This window comes from Kogia breviceps, chromosome 12 (assembly GCF_026419965.1).
Source record: "Kogia breviceps isolate mKogBre1 chromosome 12, mKogBre1 haplotype 1, whole genome shotgun sequence".
NCBI lineage: Eukaryota > Metazoa > Chordata > Mammalia > Artiodactyla > Physeteridae > Kogia > Kogia breviceps.
The window spans coordinates 89,589,293-89,612,404 of NC_081321.1; the positions used below are offsets into that span (position 1 = coordinate 89,589,293).

The 23,112-nt window shown below is 40.7% G+C and overlaps 1 protein-coding gene across 1 annotated transcript; it reads right to left on the reverse strand.

Annotated features, from left to right (window-relative positions):
* Positions 1-21,916: 21,916 nt before the first annotated feature.
* Positions 21,917-22,351, reverse strand: LOC131767280 (hibernation-associated plasma protein HP-25-like). Its single transcript, XM_059082472.1, has one exon. The coding sequence runs from the start codon at positions 22,349-22,351 to the stop codon at positions 21,917-21,919; it is 435 nt and encodes a 144-aa protein (XP_058938455.1).
* Between the last annotated feature and the right edge of the window lie 761 nt (positions 22,352-23,112).

Below are 23,112 nucleotides of genomic sequence, written 5' to 3' on the forward strand. Positions count from 1 at the left end.
TGTTCTTTAGGCCCCTCACCAGGACCCCCTTACCTTGCCTCCTGAGACACTGGATGGATAAGATGGTCCACAGAGGGAACATGGCACTGGTGGAAAGAACGGCCAAAGATAAACCTTGGGAACATCTACATTTAAGGGGTTGGCAAAGAAAGAAATAACAGAAAAAGAAAATGAGAAAACTCAGCGAGTTTGGAGGAGAGACAGGAGAAAACTACTTCATTTATCCTCTGTCCAGAAAAACACCAGAATTATCAGACATCCTATCTATCTTTTGCTCCTCTGTTCTCTGGCATGCTCTACACTGGACAGTTAATTTCTTTAGAATGTTAAGTACTTCACAAGTTGCTGTAAACAGCCCCAAGGTGCACATCCAACACCTACCACATAGATTAAACCATTAATATGGAGGAAGGGAACAGCCAAAGAGATAATCAAGCTTAATGTGATTTTTTTTCCAAGAAAAGCATAAGTCAGTGAGGAGTGCTGTATCTAAATAGCCTCTTAAGTCACCTCTATCCAAGAGAATTAGTTCATTTTCTCTAGATCTTAGCATTAGGAGCATTAGGATAACATCTTTTGTTATCCCAATTATTTCTAATATGGCTCTAGCTAACTCAAGAATGAAGAGTTTAGGTCAAGTAAGAGGAAGGTGAATGCACTTATTTTGTCAGTTTCTTCATCTAAAATAGTGAGCATAATACTATGCTCTCTCAGGGTTACTATAAAAATTAAATGACATGATGTCTGTCAACTGCTTCAAGTAGTCCTGGCATAGTGACAAACAATTATATGGTAGCTATTATAGATAACTAGATATATGAAACCCTTGGAATGTATTTTTCATTTTTCTATCCCTAGCACTTAACATTTGCCTTCATAAAGCTTTTGTTGAAGTGAGACCATACACAAATAAGCAAGGAAAATGTATAGCATGTGTAGAGGGTCGAAATATCCCTCCCCCAAGATGTCACTTTGACATACAGATTATTTTGTGCTGGAGGCAAATGACAATCAACAGCTGCAGAAAGACTCTTTCTAGAAGCTTCCCATATCCGACTAAGAGCAGAGACTTCTGAGAAATGACTGCCATAAATCTATCCCCTCTCCCAGGGAAGGTTCATAGTCATGAAGAAGACAGAAAGTCAGCAATGAGATGCATCTGCACAAAAAAAGCCTCCTCCATTAGTTCCCCTAAATCTTCTATTTCCCTTCCCACACTGTACTGCCCTTGGAAGCCTAAGCCTTTTTCTTTGTCTTATCACTTCTCTGCACATTTACTGTTACTTGTTAAGATGCTATATAAGCCCAAGTTCTAACCACTCCTTTGAGTTACTCATCACTGGGTTTCTCCCACATGCATACATGCTGCACATGTTAACAAAATCTGTTTGTTTTTCTCCTGTTAATCTGTCTTTTGTCAGTTTAGTCTGCATGGCCTCCTAGAGAACCTAGGAGAGTAGAGGAAAAAGGTTTTTTTCCTTTCCTATGTGTGATGAATGGGAATAAATGGTATGGAGAAAAATAAGGAGTGTGGAGCAGGAGGGTGGTAATTTAAAATAAAAAAGTTGACAAGGGGTGTTTCCAATGAATAGTTTTTTCTGTTACTTATAGCGGAGGGCATCCTGATGGCTATAGATGTTGCCTAATAATTAGGCTTGGTTTTTGTCTTCGGAGAGCTTGCATTAGGTGGTGAATACAGTTAAGTAACCAGGAGCTAATACTATATGTGTGACCGTAGGAGAAGGCACGGACTGTTGAAGAAGTACATAGGCATGTCAGGCAGGCAGCAGGATCAGCCAGACCACAGAATGCCTTCTGTGCTATGATCCTTTGCCTTCTTTAATGCTCCGACCCAAGCTGAGAGGAAACACAAGGTCCTCCACTGTGTTCCCTGACGAGACTGTTTTAAGACAAGATTCTCTTAATGAAACTTTGCAAAGGGTGATTGGATCATAGGGAAATAAACACAGGGGAACAAGTCTAGAATCTGTGCTGTCCATGTAGCTATTTAAATCTAAATTGATCAAAATTATGTAAAATAAAAAATTCACTTCTTCGATCATACTAGCTGCACGTGCTTAATAGCTACACGTGGCTAGTGGTTACTCTATTGAACAGTGCAGATGTAAAACATTTCTATCATTGCAGAAAGCTTTATTGGACTGTGCTGGCTTAGATAATATGACTCAAGCTACCCAAACTTGAATGTGCATATGAATCACTTGGGGATCTTGTCACAAGCAGATTTGGATTCATTAGGTCTGGAGGTGGTGCCTAATATTCTACATTCCTGATAAGCTCCCTGTTGGCATCAGTGCTTCTTATTTACCAGCCACTCTTTAGTAATGAGGCCTTAGAACTCAGGGCAAGTTCTCCAGTGCTTGTAGGAAATAGATGGTGCTCAGGGAGCTTCTATATAACTCCTTCCACACCCATCCTGGGTCTTATTTCTTTCTTCAAGGAAGAAGACATATAGCATATTAATCCCATTGTCCCTTAAAAGAGGTTCACAGCTTATGGGCAAGTCCATAGGCTAAAAACTCAGAATGCCTATGTAAAATTCCTGACATTAGAAGTTACTAGCTGTGTAAACTTGAGCAAGTCACTTAACCTCTCTGTACCTTAGTTTCTATCATCAAAACAGGGAAAAAACAATATTTTGTAATGTTGTTTGAAATTTTGTAAGTGCTTTATCAATGTTAGCTACTATATTTATTAATCAAATAGGTTTGATTGCAAAGCATATTTTCTCATATATCTTACTCTGTGCTAGGGACTAGGAAATATAGATATGATCAAGACAGCCCCTGACCTTGAAGCGCTCCCAGGTAGAATTATAGATGTCTGTCATTGGTATAGGTCTTTGGGAATGAGATGTTATGTAGTTTGTTTGCTAAATAAAAAAGATGTCTTATGATGTTAGATGGAACATTTCTATGAGAATCAATGCTTCTCTTTTACCTTGATGCTCAGTATTTCTGCTGACATTATAGGGCAACCCTGCTTACAGCTTAACTAGTTATATAAGGTACCTTTATATGTAACTGGAATATATGTCACCAGGTCTGCACAGAGTCATATCCAAGGAAAGACAGGCAAGTAACTAACCTTAGTAACAGCAAATTTATGTTTTTACTGGCTTCTCTTTTTTATTTATTTATTTTTGGCTGCACTGGGTCTTTGTTGCTGCACGTGGGCTTTCTCTAGTTGTGGCGAGCAGGTTCGTTGCAGTGCACGGGCTTCTCATTGCAGTGGCTTCTCTTGTTGCAGAGCACAGGCTCTAGGCACACGGGCTTCAGTAGTTGTGGCACGTGGACTTAGTTGCTCTGTGGTATGTGGGATCTTCCCGGACCAGGGATTGATCCCATGTCCCCTGCATTGGCAGGCAGATTCTTAACCAGTGCGCCACCAGGGAAGTCCCGTACTGGCTTCTCTTAAAGAGTGTTCCAGAGAATGCAATTTACAGCTCAAAGCAGTGCTTCTTAAAATCTGTTTTCCCTATTCCTTCAATTCCCTTTCTCATTCTCATCTTCCTATCAAATCTTTACCTGAAGTAAACCTTGTGATTCTTTCCTGCCTCTTCTCCCAATTTTCCACTCGTGCAGCAGGCCCAAGCCTTGCCTCTCTCATCTGCCCATCCCTTAAGGCATAAACTGTTTCCTTTGGCTTACTCTTCCTCCAGTCTTGATGTTCACAGGTGCCACTGCCTTCCAGAAAGCTCATGATGCTCCTGGCCTGCTCCACATCTTGCCACCTACTGGGAGAGGAAGTGTAATTCTAGCTCTCACCACTTTGGGGTGGAATCTGTCCAGTCCTCAGATTACAAAAGAGAGTTCAGAAACTGACCCTGAAAGCAAAAATTCTTCCTTCATAGAGAGGAGCTTGGAGGGTGTGGTAGACAGAATTCTAAGATGTCCCATAGGATCCCCGCCTCCTGCGGTACATGCCCTGGATAACGCCTGGGACTGTAAGCATGCTGGATTTTACTCCTGTGATCAGGTTCTGTTACATGCATACTGACTTTAACAAAGGGAGATCATTCCAGGGGAGCTTGACCTAATCAAGTGAGCACTTTAAAAGCTGAGGGTTTTCACAAATGTGACATGGGCATAGCTATGGACTGATTTATTTATTAGTCAGGGAATAGAATGTAGCATCCAAAAGTAGGTCCTAGTGTATGGCAATTTAATATTTGACGAAAGTTGTGATTTTACCAAATGAAAAAGGCTGAGTAATTTAATACATGATGCTGACACTACTAGCTATCCAAATGCAAGAGCAAAATTGGATCCTGCTCTTAAATCATTAAAAGAAAACTTCTAGACATATTACACACATAAGTTTGGTAATAATCATTGTTTTATAGTACAATCTAAGAGACTATGAGTACAATCTCAGGCAGGAAAGATCTTAACCAAGATTGGAAACCCAGAAGTTATTAAAGACATCTAAATATATGTGAGCCTTTAAATTTAAAATCTCATGGCAATAAAACCAAAGATAAGTTGAAAAAAATATGGTCACGTAATGATACTTCAGTGATTAATATATATAATAAAAAAATGAACTCTAAAAAGTAGACAAAAAAGATAAATAACCCAAAAGGAAAATGAGTAAAAGATATGAATAGGCAGTTTAAATAAGTGCAAATAACCAAGAAACATGTGAAAATAATAAATTTCACAGAAATATGGAAATGCATATTAAAATAATAATACAGTCACTTTTCTCCAAACAGACTGGAAACAATTTTTAAACCCTCATCTTTTTTCTTTTTCTGATGGCCAGAAGTTTGTCACCAGTACATTAATAAGTTTTGAAGATGAATAAAATTTAACAAATCAATAATAACAAATTTTAACCAATGAAATAGGGGGAAAATAGGATAGGCCTTTTTAAAATAATATCTTTATTGGTGTATAATTGCTTTACAATGTTGTGTTAGTTTCTGCTCTATAACAAAGTGAATCAGCTATACATATACATACATCCCCATATCTCTTCCCTCTTGCGTCTCCCTCCCTCCACCCTCCCTATCCCATCCCTCTAGGTGGTCACAAAGCACCAAGCTGATCTCCCTGTGCTATGCGGCTGCTTCCCACTAGCTATCTATTTTACATTTGGTAGTATATATATGTCCATGCCACTCTCTCACTTCGTCCCAGCTTACCCTTCCCCTCCCCGTGTCCTCAAGTCCGTTCTCTACGTCTGCGTCTTTATTCCTGTCCTGCCCCAGGTTCATCAGAACCTTTTTTTTTTTTTTTTAGATTCCATATATATGTGTTAGCATACGGTATTTGCTTTTCTCTTTCTTTTTTTAAAAAAATTATTTATTTATTTAATTTATTTTTGGCTGCTTTGGGTCTGTTGCTGAGCGCGGGCTTTCTCTAGTTGCGGCGAGCGGGGGCTACTCTTCGTTGCGGTGCGCGGGCTTCTTGTTGTGGTGGCTTCTCTTGTTGCAGAGCAGGGGCTCTAGAGCACGCGGCCTTCAGTAGTTGCAGCACACGGGCTCAGTAGTTGTGGCTCACGGACTCTAGAGCACAGGCTCAGTAGTTGTGGCGCACGGGCTTAGTTGCTCCGCGGCATGTGGGATCTTCCTGGACCAGGGCTCGAACCCGTGTCCCCTGCACTGGCAGGCGGATTCTTAACCACTGCGCCACCAGGGAAGCCCTGCTTTTTCTCTTTCTGACTCACTTCACTCTGTATGACAGACTCTAGGTCCATCTACCTCACTACAAATAACTCAATTAAAACCCTCATCTTTAATTGTTAGTTTGCATGTGGGGAGAAACATCCTCTCAAACGTTGCTGATGGTTTTAGGAATTGCTTTAACTTTTTTAGAAACAAATCATTGAATAGCTATTAAAATTAATGTATATATAATTTACAATTTTCAAATTGTAATCTATATAAATATATAATATGAATTTGTTTATATTTATAATGTGCATTATTTTTTAAAAAAATAAACCACATGGCAAAGCAAACAAACTAAAACAGACCAGAGCAGAGGGTTTTCTCTTGTTGGTCACTAAGAAGAAGCGAGAGAGGTGCGGTCCTGCTGACCTGGAAGAAGCAAGATGTTGTGAACCATCTATGGCGGCCACGTGGCAAGGAATGTAGGTGACCTCTAGGAGCTAAGAGAAGCCTTTGATAAGGAAATGGGGAACTGATTTTGTTCAGTGCCACAACTGCAGGAACTGATTTTGACCAACAACTTCAATGAGCTTGGAAGTGGATTCTTTCCCCAAAACATCCCAAAAAGGAGCAAAGCCTGGCTGACACCTGATGTCAGCCTTGTGAGACCTTGAGAAGAGACCCCAGCCATGCTGTGGCTGGACATCTGATGTAGAGAATTGTGAGCTAGTAAGTGGATGCTGTCTTAAACCTCTAAGTTTGCAGTAAATGGTTACCTGCAACTAAAATAGAAAACTAACACAGAGGGAAAGGGAGGGCAGATAAGATATGAAAGCTCATAGATGGATCATTTTTGTTGCGGTTCTAGGTAAAAAGATTACTGGTCACACAGTGCAAAGGCTAAAGGCTGAAAGGAGCACTGATGGAAAGTGCTGACAGAGGCCACTCGAGGGACCTGTGGCCTGGGACAGTGGGAAATGGACTACATGCTGGTGATGGATGGTAGAGTTGGGTAGCTGGAGAGAAAAGGGAAAGCCTTCAGGTAAGAGGATTGATCTAAGGAAAAGTGTGTGGGCAGGAATATGCAAAATGTGAAGGTGTCTTGCAGGAAGAGTAAGGAGGCTGCTGGGGACCCTGCCTGGCTTCCCCCTTCCTTTTCTTCAGCCATTTCCCTGCACTTTCACACCTCCAGGAATTTCCACATGCTGCTTCCTCTGTCTGTAATGCCCTTTGCCTTTTCCTCACTTGTCTTTCAAGACCCAGCCCCAAACTCTTCCCCTGCCCACCCCCTAACTTGCCAATCTCAGTAGGGTTAATCCCAAACCCAAGGTTTTATAGCTCAATAATGGAAGCTGGGAATCCAACAGCCTTACTTGTTCAACTATTCCACATTTATTGAAGAAAGGGAAGAAACTCTTTGCTAGGTCAATAATCAACCTCAAAATTTAATCCTTTTACCTAATTCTCATTTCCAGATGGTGGATTTTCTTAAAGCAGGCCACACCATAACCAGGCCAGGCTGGCAGCCCTAATTCAGTAGGAGCCCTTGGCTGTGAGTTTCTAAAGCAGCTGGAGCTGTGAGGTGCTGTCTGAGGCCCCCAGTGAGAATTCCAGGGCCCCAGGCTCTTCCCACAGGATCCTTGATTATGTTCTCATTTCCTCCTCCAGAAACATGGGGCTAAAATAAACCCAGAGGCTGAGGCAGGGGTGAGTCAGCTCTTAGAGTGGAGCAATCGCTGCATGGCTGCTCCTTGTAAGAAACATCCCCCTTGAGTCTGAGTTGTTTATGCCAAGAGCTGTAAGCCTGAAAAATGAGTTCCCCTAAGATAGGTTGGCAGTAGGCTCCTCTTCCTGGAGATGGCGTGGTGCTTCATAGCCTGGAAACTTTCTGTGCCAGTGTAAAAGGAGAGGCACACACCCCTCTGAGCAGGGGAAGCCTGATGACAAAGGAAGAGGTGCTTGGGCCAGAAGCCAGGTGACATGAGGTTTAGTCCCAGCTTAACTGCTTACCAGGTATGTCAGGTCAGGTAACACCCTCCACCACTGTGGGTCTCCTTTTTCTCAGTTGCAAAATAAACATGTAAGCCCAGATGATTTTCAAGTTTTCCTCTGGCTTTGGCATTCTTTCAGTTTATCTGAGCAACTCCCCGAGTGCCAGGTCTCCAAGCTCATTCTCAGGTCCCAGCTGGCAGGTGTGGGATGTTAAAGATGGAGAAAGAAATTCTGAGGTGGCCCTCGGCAGCCTTTGCTCGACGGAGACAGGCTCCATTGGCACCCACTGCTCTGGCACCTCTACTGTGCCAGGCATCTGGGAAACAGCTGGGGATAGAGAGGAGAAAGAGACAAGGTCCCTTCAAGGACTCATTGTCTACCACATGAGGGTGTGAAAAGAAGATGTGGACAACAAGAAGGTGACCAGCAGCACAAACTCTTTTGCTAATCCCTGGTTGAATGATACACACAAGTATTAATAGCTCACAATGAGGAATAGACCACAACATTCTAAGTGGGCTTCAGTGGGAATTCAGTTCTGTTACTAGATTTTCCCCACCTCAGTCAAAAGATACAAGCACCCCAATGTTCATTGCAGCACTATTTACAATAGCCAGGACATAGAAGCAACCTAAATGTCCATCAACAGGTGAATGAATAAAGAAGATGTGGTACATACATACAATGGACTATTACTCAGTCACTAAAAAGAATGAAATAATGCCATTTGCAGCAACATGAATGGACCTGCAGATTATCATACTAAGTGAATTAAGTCAGACAGAGAAAGACAAATATATGATATCACTTATATGTGGAATCTAATTTTTTTAAAATGATACAAATGAAATTATTTACAAAACAGAAACAGACAGATATAGAAGACAAACTTACAGTTACCAAAGGGGAAATGGGGGGGGGGATAAATCAGGAGCTTGGGATGAACATACACGAGCTACTATATATAAGACATGACCAGCAAGCACCTACTATAGCACCAGCAACCCTACTCAATATTCTGGGATAACCAGTATGAGAAAAGAATCTAAAAAAGAATGAATATATGTATATGTATAACTGAATCACTTTGCTGTACACCTGAAACTAACACAACATTGTAAATCAGCTATACTCCAGAAAAAAATTTTTTTTAAGTTTTACTGAGAAAGAGGTCAGTATGAAATGACCAGAGAGGTTCAAAATTCATTTTCTTCCAATGATTTAACATTTAAACATCCACACAGTTTTCTCCAGACAGCAAGAATAATTCAGGATTGGTTACCATCCTGGAGTCTCCCCATAACTGAAAGACAAATAATTCACACACAGTGATGGGGGCCACTCAACTGAGAAACCAGTTCTAATACCAAGAGTAAGACACTGAATAATTCCTAAAGTGGAAATTCTATTTCTATCGTGCACATCATCTCATATATTTACCGTAGTCAGCATTTCCAAAATGTCTTTCAACCATTTAAAAAATATTTATGACATTGCATTTTAAACCACATTTAAAGCAAATGTTAAAATTTAGTTACATATTTTAATATTCTCAAGTACCATGAGGCTTCATTTAGTTTTATGATTTTCTCCTTAATAGGATTTTTTTTGCCTTCAGGCTTTTGTTTTGAAGATTTAAAAATAAGATAAGTAAAAATTAAGATATCACACATACAGAAGATGAATAGAACATATACATACAGAAGACTGAAGAAAATCTATGTAATATATTATCTAATATTAAAATTCTCATAAAGCAAATACTATATAACCACCAATCAGATTATGTGGTCCTATAGATTCTTCTCTTTTTCCATCTAAGCTTATCTAAATTGCACATTTGTCATTTGTAACCACAGTCGGTGCTCAGTAGGTACTCATCCTAATTGTGATTCAGATAGAGGCCAATGGATGTCCTTATTGTTCCTATCAGTCTGAGTAAGGATTTCTGCACAGCCAGCAAGGCAGGGAGCTGGGCTCCAAGTCCAAGTCCAAATCGGGGCGACTCCCCAATCCACGCTTTCCTACAGTGCCTGGCTGCAGACATGGCTTTTCTGCTCAAGTTGTTTACCATCTGGCAGGAGGCTTTTGGCATTCTGCTGTAGTGGCAGATTTGATCCTCAGTCACAATGCCAAAGGGATGGTGGTTTGAGTCATTGTTTATCTGTTGTTCTAATTCTTTCATAATAAATATGCATTGCTTAGATAATAAAAACAACAAAGGGGAAAATTCCATGTGAGGCAGAGATAAACAAAAAAGCTCTGCTAAAAAAAGAAGGCTTATATAAAGGTAAAGCTGTATGATGTATGTTTGGCATGTTTTTTAAAAAAAGCTGAACAGGATCAGGCCAAAGACAGGGGCAAGGCATCGAGCCTTTTATCACACACTAGACACCAGTTCCCTTTGCAACCAGATTATTAATTAGGAGGAGCTGGTTGTAGCTATTATCAAGCTTCCCTGATTTCCCCCCACAATAGAGGACCTTACATAGAAATGCCCTAATCATGACAGCTTCTGAGGGCCTGGGTCCAGCTAAGAGAGGTCCTAGAACTTTAATAAGAGGTCCTACAAATTCATGTAATTCTCAAGACAGAGAAAGCCAGAGGAAATCTGCCGTACCTTGGAAAGCTGGCTTAACACTGTGTTTTTATGTGGATTTGTTCACCTCCCTGCTTCACAGTGAGGTCTTAGGGACATAGAAGCTCTCTCTCTTTGACAAAGGGAGACCCTTAACAATCAGGGGTAGTGAGGCTGTACCATAGAGACAGAGAGTGATAGAGGGATGTTGAAACCACAGAGAGGACAGCCTTCGGAGGAGGTAGAGGGCCCTGCCTAGTTGCCAGTCAGCACCAGATGCACAGAGGGGAGGAGTCATTTTGGGAAAAGGAAACCTCTTGAGTGAAGGTCTATCAGGAAGCAGACGGAATTTGTCTGTTGTGTGGTGCTAGTACAGGTTGCTTTAAGGCCCTCATTAGCTTTAGGCTTTCTCATTTTGGTTCCTCACTCAGACATGTTAAAATGCCCCCTACATCCCATGATAAATGGAATTTACACATGATAAATTGTAAAAATTATAAGTTGTAAAAATGTTATAAAAGTTGATATGATGCATTTTGTAGACACACTAAATGAAACACCTATTAATTTAATTTTACTGCTTTCATATTTCAGGGCCAACGATTTTGTATTTGAGATCTCATAGATTTCCCTAGGCCCTTGGAAAGCTTGTAGATCTTAGATACTGTTATCACGGAGCTTAACTGATGAAACAGCCTTAGTGGATGAGAAGGACAGAGTTGTCCGTCTGCTGGGCTGTAGGCAAGGAGCAGATGCTTTGATCTCTGTTTTTCTCAGTGCCTGGCAAATAGCAGGGAATTCAGTAACAGGGAGCTGATTGATGCTCAGGAAGGAGAGGAGGCTGAACTCAGATCAGGTTTGGTCTTTCAGGCAATCGGGTGGGTGTTTAGGCCAAAAGCTGCAGGCAAGAGGGGGGCCGTTCTACGCAGGAATCTCGTGCATTTTTCTTAATTCCATTTTTCTAAGTATAGGGCAGTGACTACAAAGATAACTATTAAAAAAATCTCTCTATGAGTCAGGCACTGTGTGAGTCCCTGTTACATACAATGGTTTCAATGAAATCACAAACAACCCTGTGCAGTAGGTAGTACTTTTATTATATTTTACAAATGTTGAAACTGAAGCTGGGTAGGTGAAAGGACATGGAGAAAGTGACACAGCAGAGCAGGAACTCAGAGACTTTTGTCAGACACGAAGAACCAACCCTACCCTAGTGAGTTTTCAAGTGAGTAGGTGAGTGCTTGGTAGAGAAAGGGTAAGGGAGAGATGCTGAGAACTGTTTAGAGCCCATTTCTGAAAACCTGGTTTCTTGGGATCCCTGTCTCCTTAGCAGATTTCCTTTCTGTTCCCCTGCAAGTGCCCTGCTGAGCCTCCGGCTCCATAGACCTGACTTCAGCTACCTCTTCGTTGCTAAGGACAGATCATCTTGCTGGGCTTTGCCAAGGGCATCAATAAAACAGTTCCTGTGATTATAGCCACACAAAGGTAGGCAATTACTCTGATTCAAAAAACAGAAAACCATTCTCCAGCTGGAGCCCAATGACTGACCTTCCTACCCACAAGGGCATAGGCTAAGATTCCTTTTCTCCCCATTCATTGGATTAATTTCAGCCTCATAGACAATCCCAACCCCCAAGCCACGTTTACCTGCTGTTGTTTTTAACCTCAAACAACATCACAGCAACAAAGCTCAGAGGAAAGATCACAGTGTCTGAAGTCAGACAGACGTGTTCATAACCCAACTCGTCCTCTCGCTAGAACTCGGATTTTGAGCAGGTTGCTTGAGGTTGGCTTGCTCAACTGAGGAGGGTTGGAAAGGAATTAAATGATACAATAGAAAGCTTATAAATGTATTCAATTACCTGGGAATTCATATGCTTTTGAAGGAAGTGTGAGGCAGTGAAGCAAGAGAGATACCTTCATTTTCTCCCGGGGAATTAAGTGGAGGACACGGAACAGTTTTCAGGCTAAGGGAACAAACAGTGCAAGGCCCAGGGACAAACGAAGTCAGATGGACCTGGACTGCCAATAAACTACGGGGAAGGGATTGAGGGGAGGTAACTTAAGGCTGGAAACTTCAGGCAAGTCCAGATAGTTCAAAGCCCTGGAAGGACTTAGCACATGATCATAAAAGAAATGAGGTGTCGCTGAAGGATTTAAGCAAAGAAGTACCGTAACTTCTGTTTTTATAACTTCATTTTGCCCGGGTAAAGAAAAGATTGCAGAGGGTCAAGGCTAGAGGCAGGCAGCCCAGTTGGGAGGCTGACCCAGTCCAGGGGATAGAGTGGCAGCCTTGATGGGGAGATGGAGGTGGGTATAGAGAAAAGCGGACAATTGTGCCACGTGCTCATTCTGTGGCTTTGGGTAACCTCACTAAGCCTCAGCTTTTCTTCAGTTGTCTATGGAGGATAATAACAGAATCCTCATCCCAGAGTTGTTAGGGGATTAAATGAGATCATGCATGCAGAGTACGGAGCATGCTGACTGCCACACACAGCGCTGGCAGGATGGAAGCGATTGGTATTGTCGCTGGTGGTGGTAGCAGGGGTCCTGGAAACATTACGGGATGCTCTCAGGGAATGCTGCGGTTACAAACGAAACAAACACATGGGCATCGGGTACCAGAAAAAGCCCTTTTCAAAAATGAAATCCTGGTTAAAAGGTACAAAGGGTCCTGGTGAGGAAGGAAGTAGAGAGGGGAGGAGGGCTGTTGTCTAAAGAGGTCAGTGTGCCTGCTTTGTGAGCTCTCCTGAGAGTTAAGACACAAAGAGAATGTGTCCCAAAGGTGGCAGGTGGGGTGAGCGGGCTGACACCCCTTTGAAGAGGGCTGGGAAAGAAAGCTTAAAAAACCTCCAGGTTGGTAAAAAGACTACGTTTTTTTTTAGTTTGGTACGAGAAGCCAACGAAAGATGTATAAGCTGTAACCTGAGTGCTCCTCGCTTCCACCCTCCCTGCCAGGAAAATTAATCATTGAGTCAGGAGCATGGAAGCTGAAGTTGGTTGGAGGAAATAAAAAAATAAAAATCCAAGAGAGAAGAAAAGATGGTGAGAGAGTGTCTTGCTCTGTTAAATACATTCAAGTCACATGGCTCAGACAAATGGCATGTGAAGATTCATTTCAAAATGGGAATGTTTTTATTGTTTTGTGGGTTTTAGGGGAATGTATGCTCATTATAAACCTCTCAGACTGTTGAGAGGGACTATTTTGAGCACTAACTTTGTGGCAGGAACTTGGCATTGAGCTTTATAGGAATTTATGCCATTTAATTATCACCCCACACTTATTGTGTAGGTAGTATTATTTAACCATTTTACAGCTGATGAATTTGAGGCCAAAGAGGATAAGTGACTTGCCCGGAGTCACGTCACACAACTATTTCTATGACTTGCTAGTTTGGGAGAGTTACTTAACTTCCCTACGCCTTTTTTTTTTTTTTTTTTCTCCCAGTTGTTTAGTGGGGATAATAAGCACTCAGACACGAGGTGTACTCTGATTCAAAACCTGATTCTCCATTTTACTAATTTATGTCTTTGGGAAAATCACATAACCATGTGCCTCAGTGCCTCTTCCTTAAAATGGGGTTATTAACAGTACCTCAGATTATGTATCTCAGTCAGTAGAACATGGAACTCTTCATCCCAGGGTCATGAGTTCAAACCCACATACCTTCTTTCTGTTTCTAAAGGAGCAGTGACTATCATCTACCTATCTACCTGTCTATCTATCTGCCTGTGTATCCCTATCTTCCGAATCTTGTGAAAACTCCTCACATTAGCAAACTAGTTGTCAGGGACTCTGGGAGATAAGGTTTGCATTCAGTTTCTTGGCCTCTATGACACAGAGAAGCACATGGAAGGGAGAAATGGCAGTGAGTTGCCAACAGATGGTCTGGTTCAGATCTTCGGAGTAAGAGGTGTTGGACAAAGGACACATACAGCACCCTTGGTCATAGATATTATATGTAATTTTCTCAGGTTACCCCTATGATTTTTTAACATGTAAGAGTTCACCGGGAGCTTAATTTGTTTGAATAGCTTTAGGGATCTTGGAGGTATGGAGACAATTCCTGGGGATATGGGAGAATGTTTCCACTTTCAAACAGAGGAGGAAAATGGAAGTCATGAACTATAGTTGGTGAGCTTGGTGGAAATTCTGGGAGAGTTTCTAGATAAGAATACCAAGAAGATGGCACGTGAAGACTTGGACGATAAAACAGTGGTTACAAAGAAGGATCAGAGGTTTACTAAGAACAAGCCATACTCACCTTCTTGGTTGGTTTGTTTATACATGAATTATTGGGAGGATGACTAGAGACGTGGGCATGTGGATTTTAGTGTGGCTTTTTCCAAAATCTCACTATGCCTTTGTGAACAAATGACCAAATATTGACGGCATTACTGCTGAGTGGTATCAAATCTGAATGGCTGTGTCCTGAGATTGCTGACTGATGGTTTAATGACAACCTGGAACAAAGGTCTCTGTTGAGGAGTTCTGGCTTTGGTCTTGTCCAGTTCCACATTTTTATCAATGTTTCATATGATAACATTGATGGTCCTCTAATCAAATCTGAGGATGCACCAAGGCTGAGAGGAAGAACAAATGGATTGCATAATAGAATCAGGATTCAGAAAACTATCAATAGCCTGGCATGAAGGGAAGAAAAGAGCAAGTTGAATTGTGCTAGAAATAAATCTAAAACATTGCCTCTAAACCTTCAAACGCTATAGTGAGGGTTAGTGGGAGGGATGGCTTAATAGCAGGCTCTGAAAAAAAGACTAAGGTCTTGCCTTTATGGTAAACAACGTTAGACTGTTGGAACATACTGATTTGTCAAAATCATAAAATGACACTTTGGATTACATTTGTAGAATATTTTTGGATAGAATAATGCCAGGCACGTAGTATGTGCTCAGCAGATACTGTTTAAAATAATGCATGATTTAATGTTTTTTCTGGAACACTGTGTTGAGTTATGCATGCATTCACTCAGCAAATATTTTTTGAGAACTAGAGCCAGGCTCTGGTTAGGTGTTGGGTACACATCAGTGAACAAAATCTCCGAAGAGAACTGAAACATTTGTTGAGCATCCAGTATGTACCAGATACTCTGTGAGGTTGTAACGATGAATATAGTTCCTGCCTTCAAATTCTTGTTAAAGATATGAACATAAAATCACAACCCAGAAATGTTACATGCCATTATAGCTTTACAAAGAGGAGTGGTTCTGAGAAGTGTATAATTAACTCATTGTAAGAGATGTCTGGGAAAGAGTTGCAGTAGATGGGACATATGTGAGGTTTTTTTGGTGTGTGATGAATAGATATTTGCTCATTCTTGGGCCCATCTTTATGAATGTGTCCAGAATAAGACAACTAGAATTATGGGTAAACCTCAAACCTGCAACATATAAGGTAATAGGGGAGGAACTTGCATTTTCTTTAAAACCTGGAGATGAAAAATCCTAGGAATAGGGCCAGATTAATGGACATGCAATATGTGAGATGTTGTTATATAAAATGAATAGTGGTCTTGCACTGTGTGGACACAAAAGATGCCTTTAGGATACAGCTGGAACAGACTTGGGTTTACACAAGGAAAATCCTTCTGATGGTAGTTTATCAGTGGAAGGATGTGTTTGCAAAGTAGGGGATTCCTTCTCTTTGAGGCATTCAGGTAGAAGCTGGAGAGGACCTTCAACATATGATGAAGATTGACTCATTGATTTGTGCTTTGGACTGAATGTACTGAGGTCAGGTTTAGCCCTGAAATTCTATTTTATAAACTTCTATACACGGCATTTAACAGTTTGTATCACACATTGCTATTTTGCATTATCTGTGAAAATCATTGCTCCTTAAGTCAATTTTGGACTTCCTGAGAGCCTGAGGAAAGATCTGGATGGTGTATTAGAGAAAACATGGATTTGAAATTTGTTACAATACCAATAGGCTGTGTTCGTTTTGGCCAAGCTTTTTGTCTTCTCTACAACTCAACTTCCACATCTACAAAACGAATGGAATAAAATGTATCCTATTGTGTTGCTGCGAGGATAAGTTATAGTGTGTGGGTAAAGCATCGTGAACAAAGTAACACACAAAATGGATGTACATATAACGGTAGTTATATTTATTCCATATACATATATATATTGCGATCCCTTTGGAGCCTGGCATTAAGGAATACATGGATCAATTCTGTCTCCAAAGATACCTGTTGGGTGAAGGCCAAATGCTAATTGAAATATGGGGGCCCAGCAAGTCAGAGAATCATTGGTCACTGATTCTTTCCCCAAGGAGAGGAGGATTTTGCTCTGTGCTTTTGTAGCTCTCTCTGCTCCTTCTTTACATTCTTTCTCTCTCTGGCTCTCCAGTGTTCTTCACTTTAGGTCCGGAAGCTGCTTGAGGGTAGATTGGTAGATTCTGAGCACCCTCTAGGGACAATAGAGGGATTTGTTCCACTTGAGAGAAGATAGATTTTTCTCATCATTCAGTTGCTGGTGCAGGTGAAATGTGCCAGGAACAAAGTGAGATGTGGGCGGATGGAACAAGCGATGGAGGATCCAGCTTTTCTTAACCCACTCCTCCCGACCAACGCACTTTTCTGGCTGCTTATATATCCAACCCCCAGCGAGATCTGAAGGCAAAGAGCCACACAGGATTCAGAAAAAAAAAAAAAATCCTTTCTGTTCCTGAGCATGGGTAGTCAGCTGGGAGTACATTCAACGGGACAATAACTGAATCTCTAGTGAATTCTGAAGAGGCCAAAGACTCAGGGCCAAGGAACTCACTAAATATGGTGCCGGAACTACCTTCTTGGACCATCTAGGCAACTAATCCTGTTCAATTATCAGAAGAAGGGAGAGAAGAACTTATCCAAGCACAGTGAACCACAGAATGCAATTTTAATTATAAAATTTATCTTCAAATATTTAATCTCCAGTTTTTTCTCATACTCAACTCTTTTTAAAGTTCCACATCATTCCCATCACTAAATAAACCTGAAGAACAACAAATTTCCTGAATGTAGAGGGGAAGGGTGTGAGGGGTCAGAAGACAGGGGAGAGAGGGGATTATGGTGGGTAATAATGAGGAAGGTGTAATAAGACCCACTTCGGGATCGTTACACCTTGGACAATTAGCAAGAGTTATTAACTTACCAGAAATCAGAACACTTATATCCATTTCTGAAAGAAAAGGATGAAATAAATTTCTCAGAGTGAGAACGTTAAAACAGTAAAGTTTATCAAAGAAAGCATAGAGGAATTTATTTCTAATTTGAATTAGTCAGCTGTTTTAAGTAGGACACAAACCCACTAACTATAAAAGAAGATAAATGAGACTTTCATTTAAATGAAGATCTGTTCAAGATATTCCATTAACAGAGTACATAGCTAATCCAGAGAATTAGAGAAGAAATTTAAAATTTATATGTATCTGATAAAACATGTAATAGTAAAACATAAAGATTTCCTGAAATCAGTGAGAAAAAGATAACCCAATTTAAAAATGGACAAAACAGCTCATTCTCAGAAGAGGGTATCTACATGGCCAGGAAGTATAGTAAAAGGTGCTCAAGTAATTACTCTTCAGATAAATGCAAATTAAAATGACAATGATATATCACTTCACACTTACCAAAATAGCCAAGTTTTAAAATATTAATGCCAAATGATGGTGGCAATGTGAAACAACCTGAATTCTCATACATTGCTGGTAGCAGTATAGAATAGTATAACCCCTTTGGAAACTAATTTAGCAATTACTACTGCAGCTGAATATATGCCCACCCCATGACCCAGTAATTTCACTCTTAGGTATATTATACACAAGAAAGATGAGTGCATACAGGATGAGTGCCTGGGTCCGCTATGAAAATACACAAATACGTACTTAGTAACTTTATTTACAAATAAAAGAAAAAAAATAATGCAAATTTTAGGATAGTAGTTATTTGGATAAAGGGAATGCAGGAAGGGATTATAAGAGGCTATCTAAATGTGGGAACTCACTTCCTTCTTAAGCCTCAGCCTCTCCATCTGTTAATTTATCGGGATGGAGTGCAATATTCAAGGTGTCTTTCTGTTCTTACACACTATTGTCCTGGAACCATTGGGAAGCTAGGCAACACGAAGATGGAAAATAGCCCCAATCGGGATATTATAAAAGATTGATCATCAGTATAAATGGTCATCAATTAGCAGAATTGGATATCTAGACATGTGCCCTAGTACAGAAGCAAAGCCTTCTAACTTGCATGTATCATCTTGCGAGAGATTAGACTTGCAAATAATAAAGCAAATTGGTTAATAATGCATCTCACTCAAAACCTTGAAAAACAAACAAGTGAGACAAAACAGGGCATTTGAGGAATCACTTACCAGAAGAGCTTCCATTCTCAAGTTCTTTTCCTCGGGGAAGATGGAAGAACTCTCTGCATGAGAATTGTGTATAAGTGCTCTTGTTAATGGCAACGTCTATCCCAGATCCCCAGAAAACCCAGGCTGAGGAAGAACCTTTAAGTATGAATAACTTACTGGCGGGTGCAAGCTTAGGGCACCAACTGTGCGTGAAATTGGAAGTTAGGCAAAAGAAGGAGAGCAAATAGTGGTACGTTCCCATACCCATCAAAGCTTTACAGTAATCACAGCTGATGTTGGATTCCACAGGAGCACAAAGGGGCCTTGAAACTACTGCAGCTCAGAACCATCCATTGGAGAGAGAGATGAGAAGAAATATATCTTCCTGGCTTCCCCCTCTTTCCTCTTTTTCACTAATTAAGGTCTCTATGAGGGATGGGTAGGCTGAATAATGGCCCCGAAGGATAACCACATCCTAATCACTGGACACATAACAATTTATCATACGAAAGTAAGCAAAAAAAGCTGTTCAAAAGCTTGCTCTGAACATTGCACAGGAAAACGTTCATGAAGGGTTTTGCAACTTTAAAGTTCCTGTGGAAGTGAACTATCATTGAGGGTGGTGTTGGTGCTTCGAAAAAAAATTTGGGAACTATGAAGACAGAATATATGATCTCCCCTATCTTACCTGCTGTATTCATAAAGGGCTCAAAATTTATGGCAAAATGATTTTTTTCTCTTCAAATATTTCTTGCCTTTTTATGGTTCCAATAATATATATTATTTATATATAAATATAAATAAGTGTGTAGATTATAGACTTTTCTCATAAAAGGGGGCAATTTTAAGTGTAAAAGGAACACTAGTCATAATTGCAATGCTACAATATGAAATTGCATCAGCACAGTATACATAAACTGGGACTGTTCCAAGCCATCTAAGACAAGTCTCCACCTTATGTATAATATAAGTGAATTGTGGCAGTACCAGGAGGCATGTTTGGCATATAAAATATTTGATAAATGTCACTTTATTTCTATTAATGTCTTCTATCTCATTCAGTAAGTTTTATTTACTGAATAAATGAAAGAATAAAGGACCTGAACATGTCAAGTAAGTGAAACCTATGAGTTTAGATGGGTATGAGTATGAGATCAATTTGTAGCAATAAAATTGGCAGTAATAATGGCCAATATTCATTTTGTGCTAGTGGATATGATAAATTCTAATTGTTTCATTCTTTCAAAATGTTATTGAGCCCCTTAATGTCTAATACTGGGCTATGGGATTTAAATGCAGGGTGAAATAAAAGTTGCAGTATTTCTCTCATGGAAGTTGTCATTTAGAGGTGGATAGTAACATTAATAATTTTTTAGGAGATATAAATTAAATTGTAATAACATAGGAGAGGAGCATGGTGCATTAAGAATGTAAGAAAGAGGGTTGTCCAATCAAGCCCAATCATCTCTGGCACAGAAAGGCATCCCCTGGGCCCTCTGAGAAGTCATAGATGGTGGTAGAGGTGGTAGAGATGGGAGTGGTGGGGTATGGGTGTTCCAGGGAGTGGGAGAGCATATCCAAAACCATGAAATAGGAGAGAGTACAGCAATGTGTGAAAGTAAAATGTTTGTAGCTGAAGTCCAACCACCAAGGGGAGAAGAGGAGGGAAAAGTGGCCAAAAAACTTGAAAAATGGAAAACCGCTGAAGGTGTAAAGGCAAGTGTCAAGGTAATTATAGCTGCATATTTAAAGCTTCCTGTGACTGCCAGGTTGAGAAGTAGTTGGCAGAAGGTCTGGCTATGTGTTGCCCATGAGAATGGAGGATGTATTAGCAGAAGATGGTATTAGTTGTAAACATGGGAAAAATGAAAAATTGATTTTATAGGAACCTTAGAAGGTAAAATTAATAGGTTTGCATTGGACAAGCATGGTGAGGGAGAAAGAGACTGTTGGCATGTCGGGGTTGAGGGTCTTGGTATTTGTTGGAAGTGGAGGGAGGTCATGCATTCAGCTCCCACCCGTGGAAACTCATTGTTGAGCTTCATCTCATCATTGTTGGATAATTATTTTTTTCTTCTAGAGCTCTCATGAGAGAAAGTTTATATTTATGTATTGTATATTACTTAGTTTAAGTCCTTCATGGGTAGAAACTGAGTTCCGCCAATTCCTATATGCCCAGTAACAGAACATTGCTTAGTTCATTGTTGACTTTGAAGAGAGACAAAGCAGGAAAAAGGAAGGGTTGGAGGGAGAAAGTAATAACCCCAGGGGAAAGCAAGCCCACAATTAGTCAGGATTATATTTGACTTTGTATGGCAGAAATTTCACTACAATGGTATAACTAAATGAGAAGTTATCTGAGAAGTTTATTTGTCTCACATAAAAATATGTCTAGAAGAAGGAAGTCCAGGGCTGGGTCACCTGCTTAAGGTAATTGTTAAGGAAGCAACTTTTCTCTATATTCATGCCCACCTTGCAAATGGGGGAATATAAGATACTTCTAGTGTATAACAAAATTTCTACTAATTGGCCTGAATGTTAGATACACAGATATTCATTTTATTACTGTTTACACTGTACTGATGTTTTATGTGCAGTTTTTTTTTAATCAATTAATTAATTTATTTTTGGCTGCATTGGATCTTCGTTGCTGTGCACAGGCTTTCTCTAGTTGCGGCGAGGGGGAGCTACTCTTCATTTGCGTTGCACGGGCTTCTCGTGGTGGCTTCTCTTGTTGTGGAGCACAGGCTCTAGGCGCGCGGCCTTCAGTAGTGTGGCATGCGGGATCAGTAGTTGTAGCTCGCGGGCTGCAGAGCGCAGGCTCAGTAGTTGTGGCGCATGGGCTTAGTTGCTCCGCGGCATGTGGGATCTTCCTGGACCAGGGCTCAAACCCGTGTCCCCTGCATTGGCAGGGGGATTCTTAACCACTATGCCACCAGGGAAGCCCTATGTGCAGTTTTAATTTAGGATATGCTCTACTTTTTAAAAAGCATTGAGCTTTAGTTCTCATGATCACAGTATGGCTGCTGCAACTCCTGCTATTATACCTGTAGACCAAGGAAGAAGAAAAGGGAAGGACAAAGGACAAAAGCCAAGAGCCAAAGAGTAAATTCAGTTGATCCTTCACTTAAATAGCCTTCTCAGAAGCCTTTCTCACTTACTTATCATTGGCAAGGATTGTTTTTATGTTCCTTTGATTGGTGTCAAATTCAGTTTTCTTACTGGGGCACTCAATTTTATGGACTTCCCCTCATTCTATGATGTTGTAGGAAATGTGTGAGAGGGGAAATTATGCTCATTAATTTAGACTTACATGAAGAAGGGAGGAGTGCTATTAACACCAAGCCATCTTAATTTCCGTAAAGCAAATACCCAAAGAACATAATTTGAGTCGTTCCTTTTTCAGATTCTGCTTCATTCAGCTTGGATTCCAACCAGACCTTGTCCTCCTTCTCCAGCTGCACAATGACAGTTCCCAAAGCATGTTTGTGACTGTCTTTGGCTTGGGCTTGCTTCCATCTGACCTGGATGCCATTCTTCATGAGTCCTATCTTCACAGATCTCTGAAACAGCTCATTGTGAAAGGCAAAATTGTACACACCAGGGGTGGTGCAGCTGAACACTCCAGTGGTCAGATTAAAGTGGTCCTGTTGGTTGTACAGGGCTTCCTTGAAAACAACGGGCTGGAAGGGCTTTGGGAGAGGTTCACTAAGCTTCACGAAAAAGGCAAATTTGGGTGGCAATGGGCACCTCTCAGTAGCTCCAGGTGACCCTCTTTGTCCCATTTTTCCTGGATGACCTTGAGGACCTTTACACAAGATATACAGACAAAGGGAGGAGGTAATTTTGAACTCATGCATTTTAAGACCAGCGTACTTCTGTCTCTTTCCCTCCCATCCACCTTTTTTACTTATGATCTTAAAGATTCTCTTAAAGTTTCTTTCTCTATTCTGTGGGAATAGCATCCAGTGCTTACTTTTGTCATAGCTTTTACCACACTGAATTGTAACCCCTTCCTTAAGCACTTGTGTCCTTGACTATGCCTGTGCCTCATTAGAGTGCCCAGCTTGTAGTTAGCATTCAAAGTATGTTTTCTGAATGCATAAGTGCATGAATTGTTTTTCTTAACTTATCCCAAAGGCAGAACCATATGTTTTCTTTATTATAAACCATATAACTAAGGACCACTTTCTGTAGGAACTGATGCAGAAAAATCCAGAAATCATATTGTGCTATAGCTAAAAGAGCACAGATCAGTTGTACTGAAACCCACATAAGCGTTACAGTCACCCGTGGAGCTCAAAAGGCTCACTGATGCCCTGGCTGCACTCTGCTTCTTCTAAATCTGAATCCCTGGATGTGGAGCTCAGGTTAACGATGTACACAGGTCAATCTGATGGAAATCATTGTCCTCAGGTATCCAAGTGGCAGAGCGAGTGTTCAGAGCTGGATGGCGATCTAATCCCGAGCCTGTTGGTATCTTTTCATGATACCACCTTGCCCCTGATTTTGTGGGAATCATCACTGCTTCAGTGTGAAATATGTG

What these genes read in the sequence shown, in the direction of transcription:
- LOC131767280 (XM_059082472.1), bottom strand. Translation starts at nt 22,351, where the DNA reads ATGGGACAAAGAGGGTCACCTGGAGCTACTGAGAGGTGCCCATTGCCA.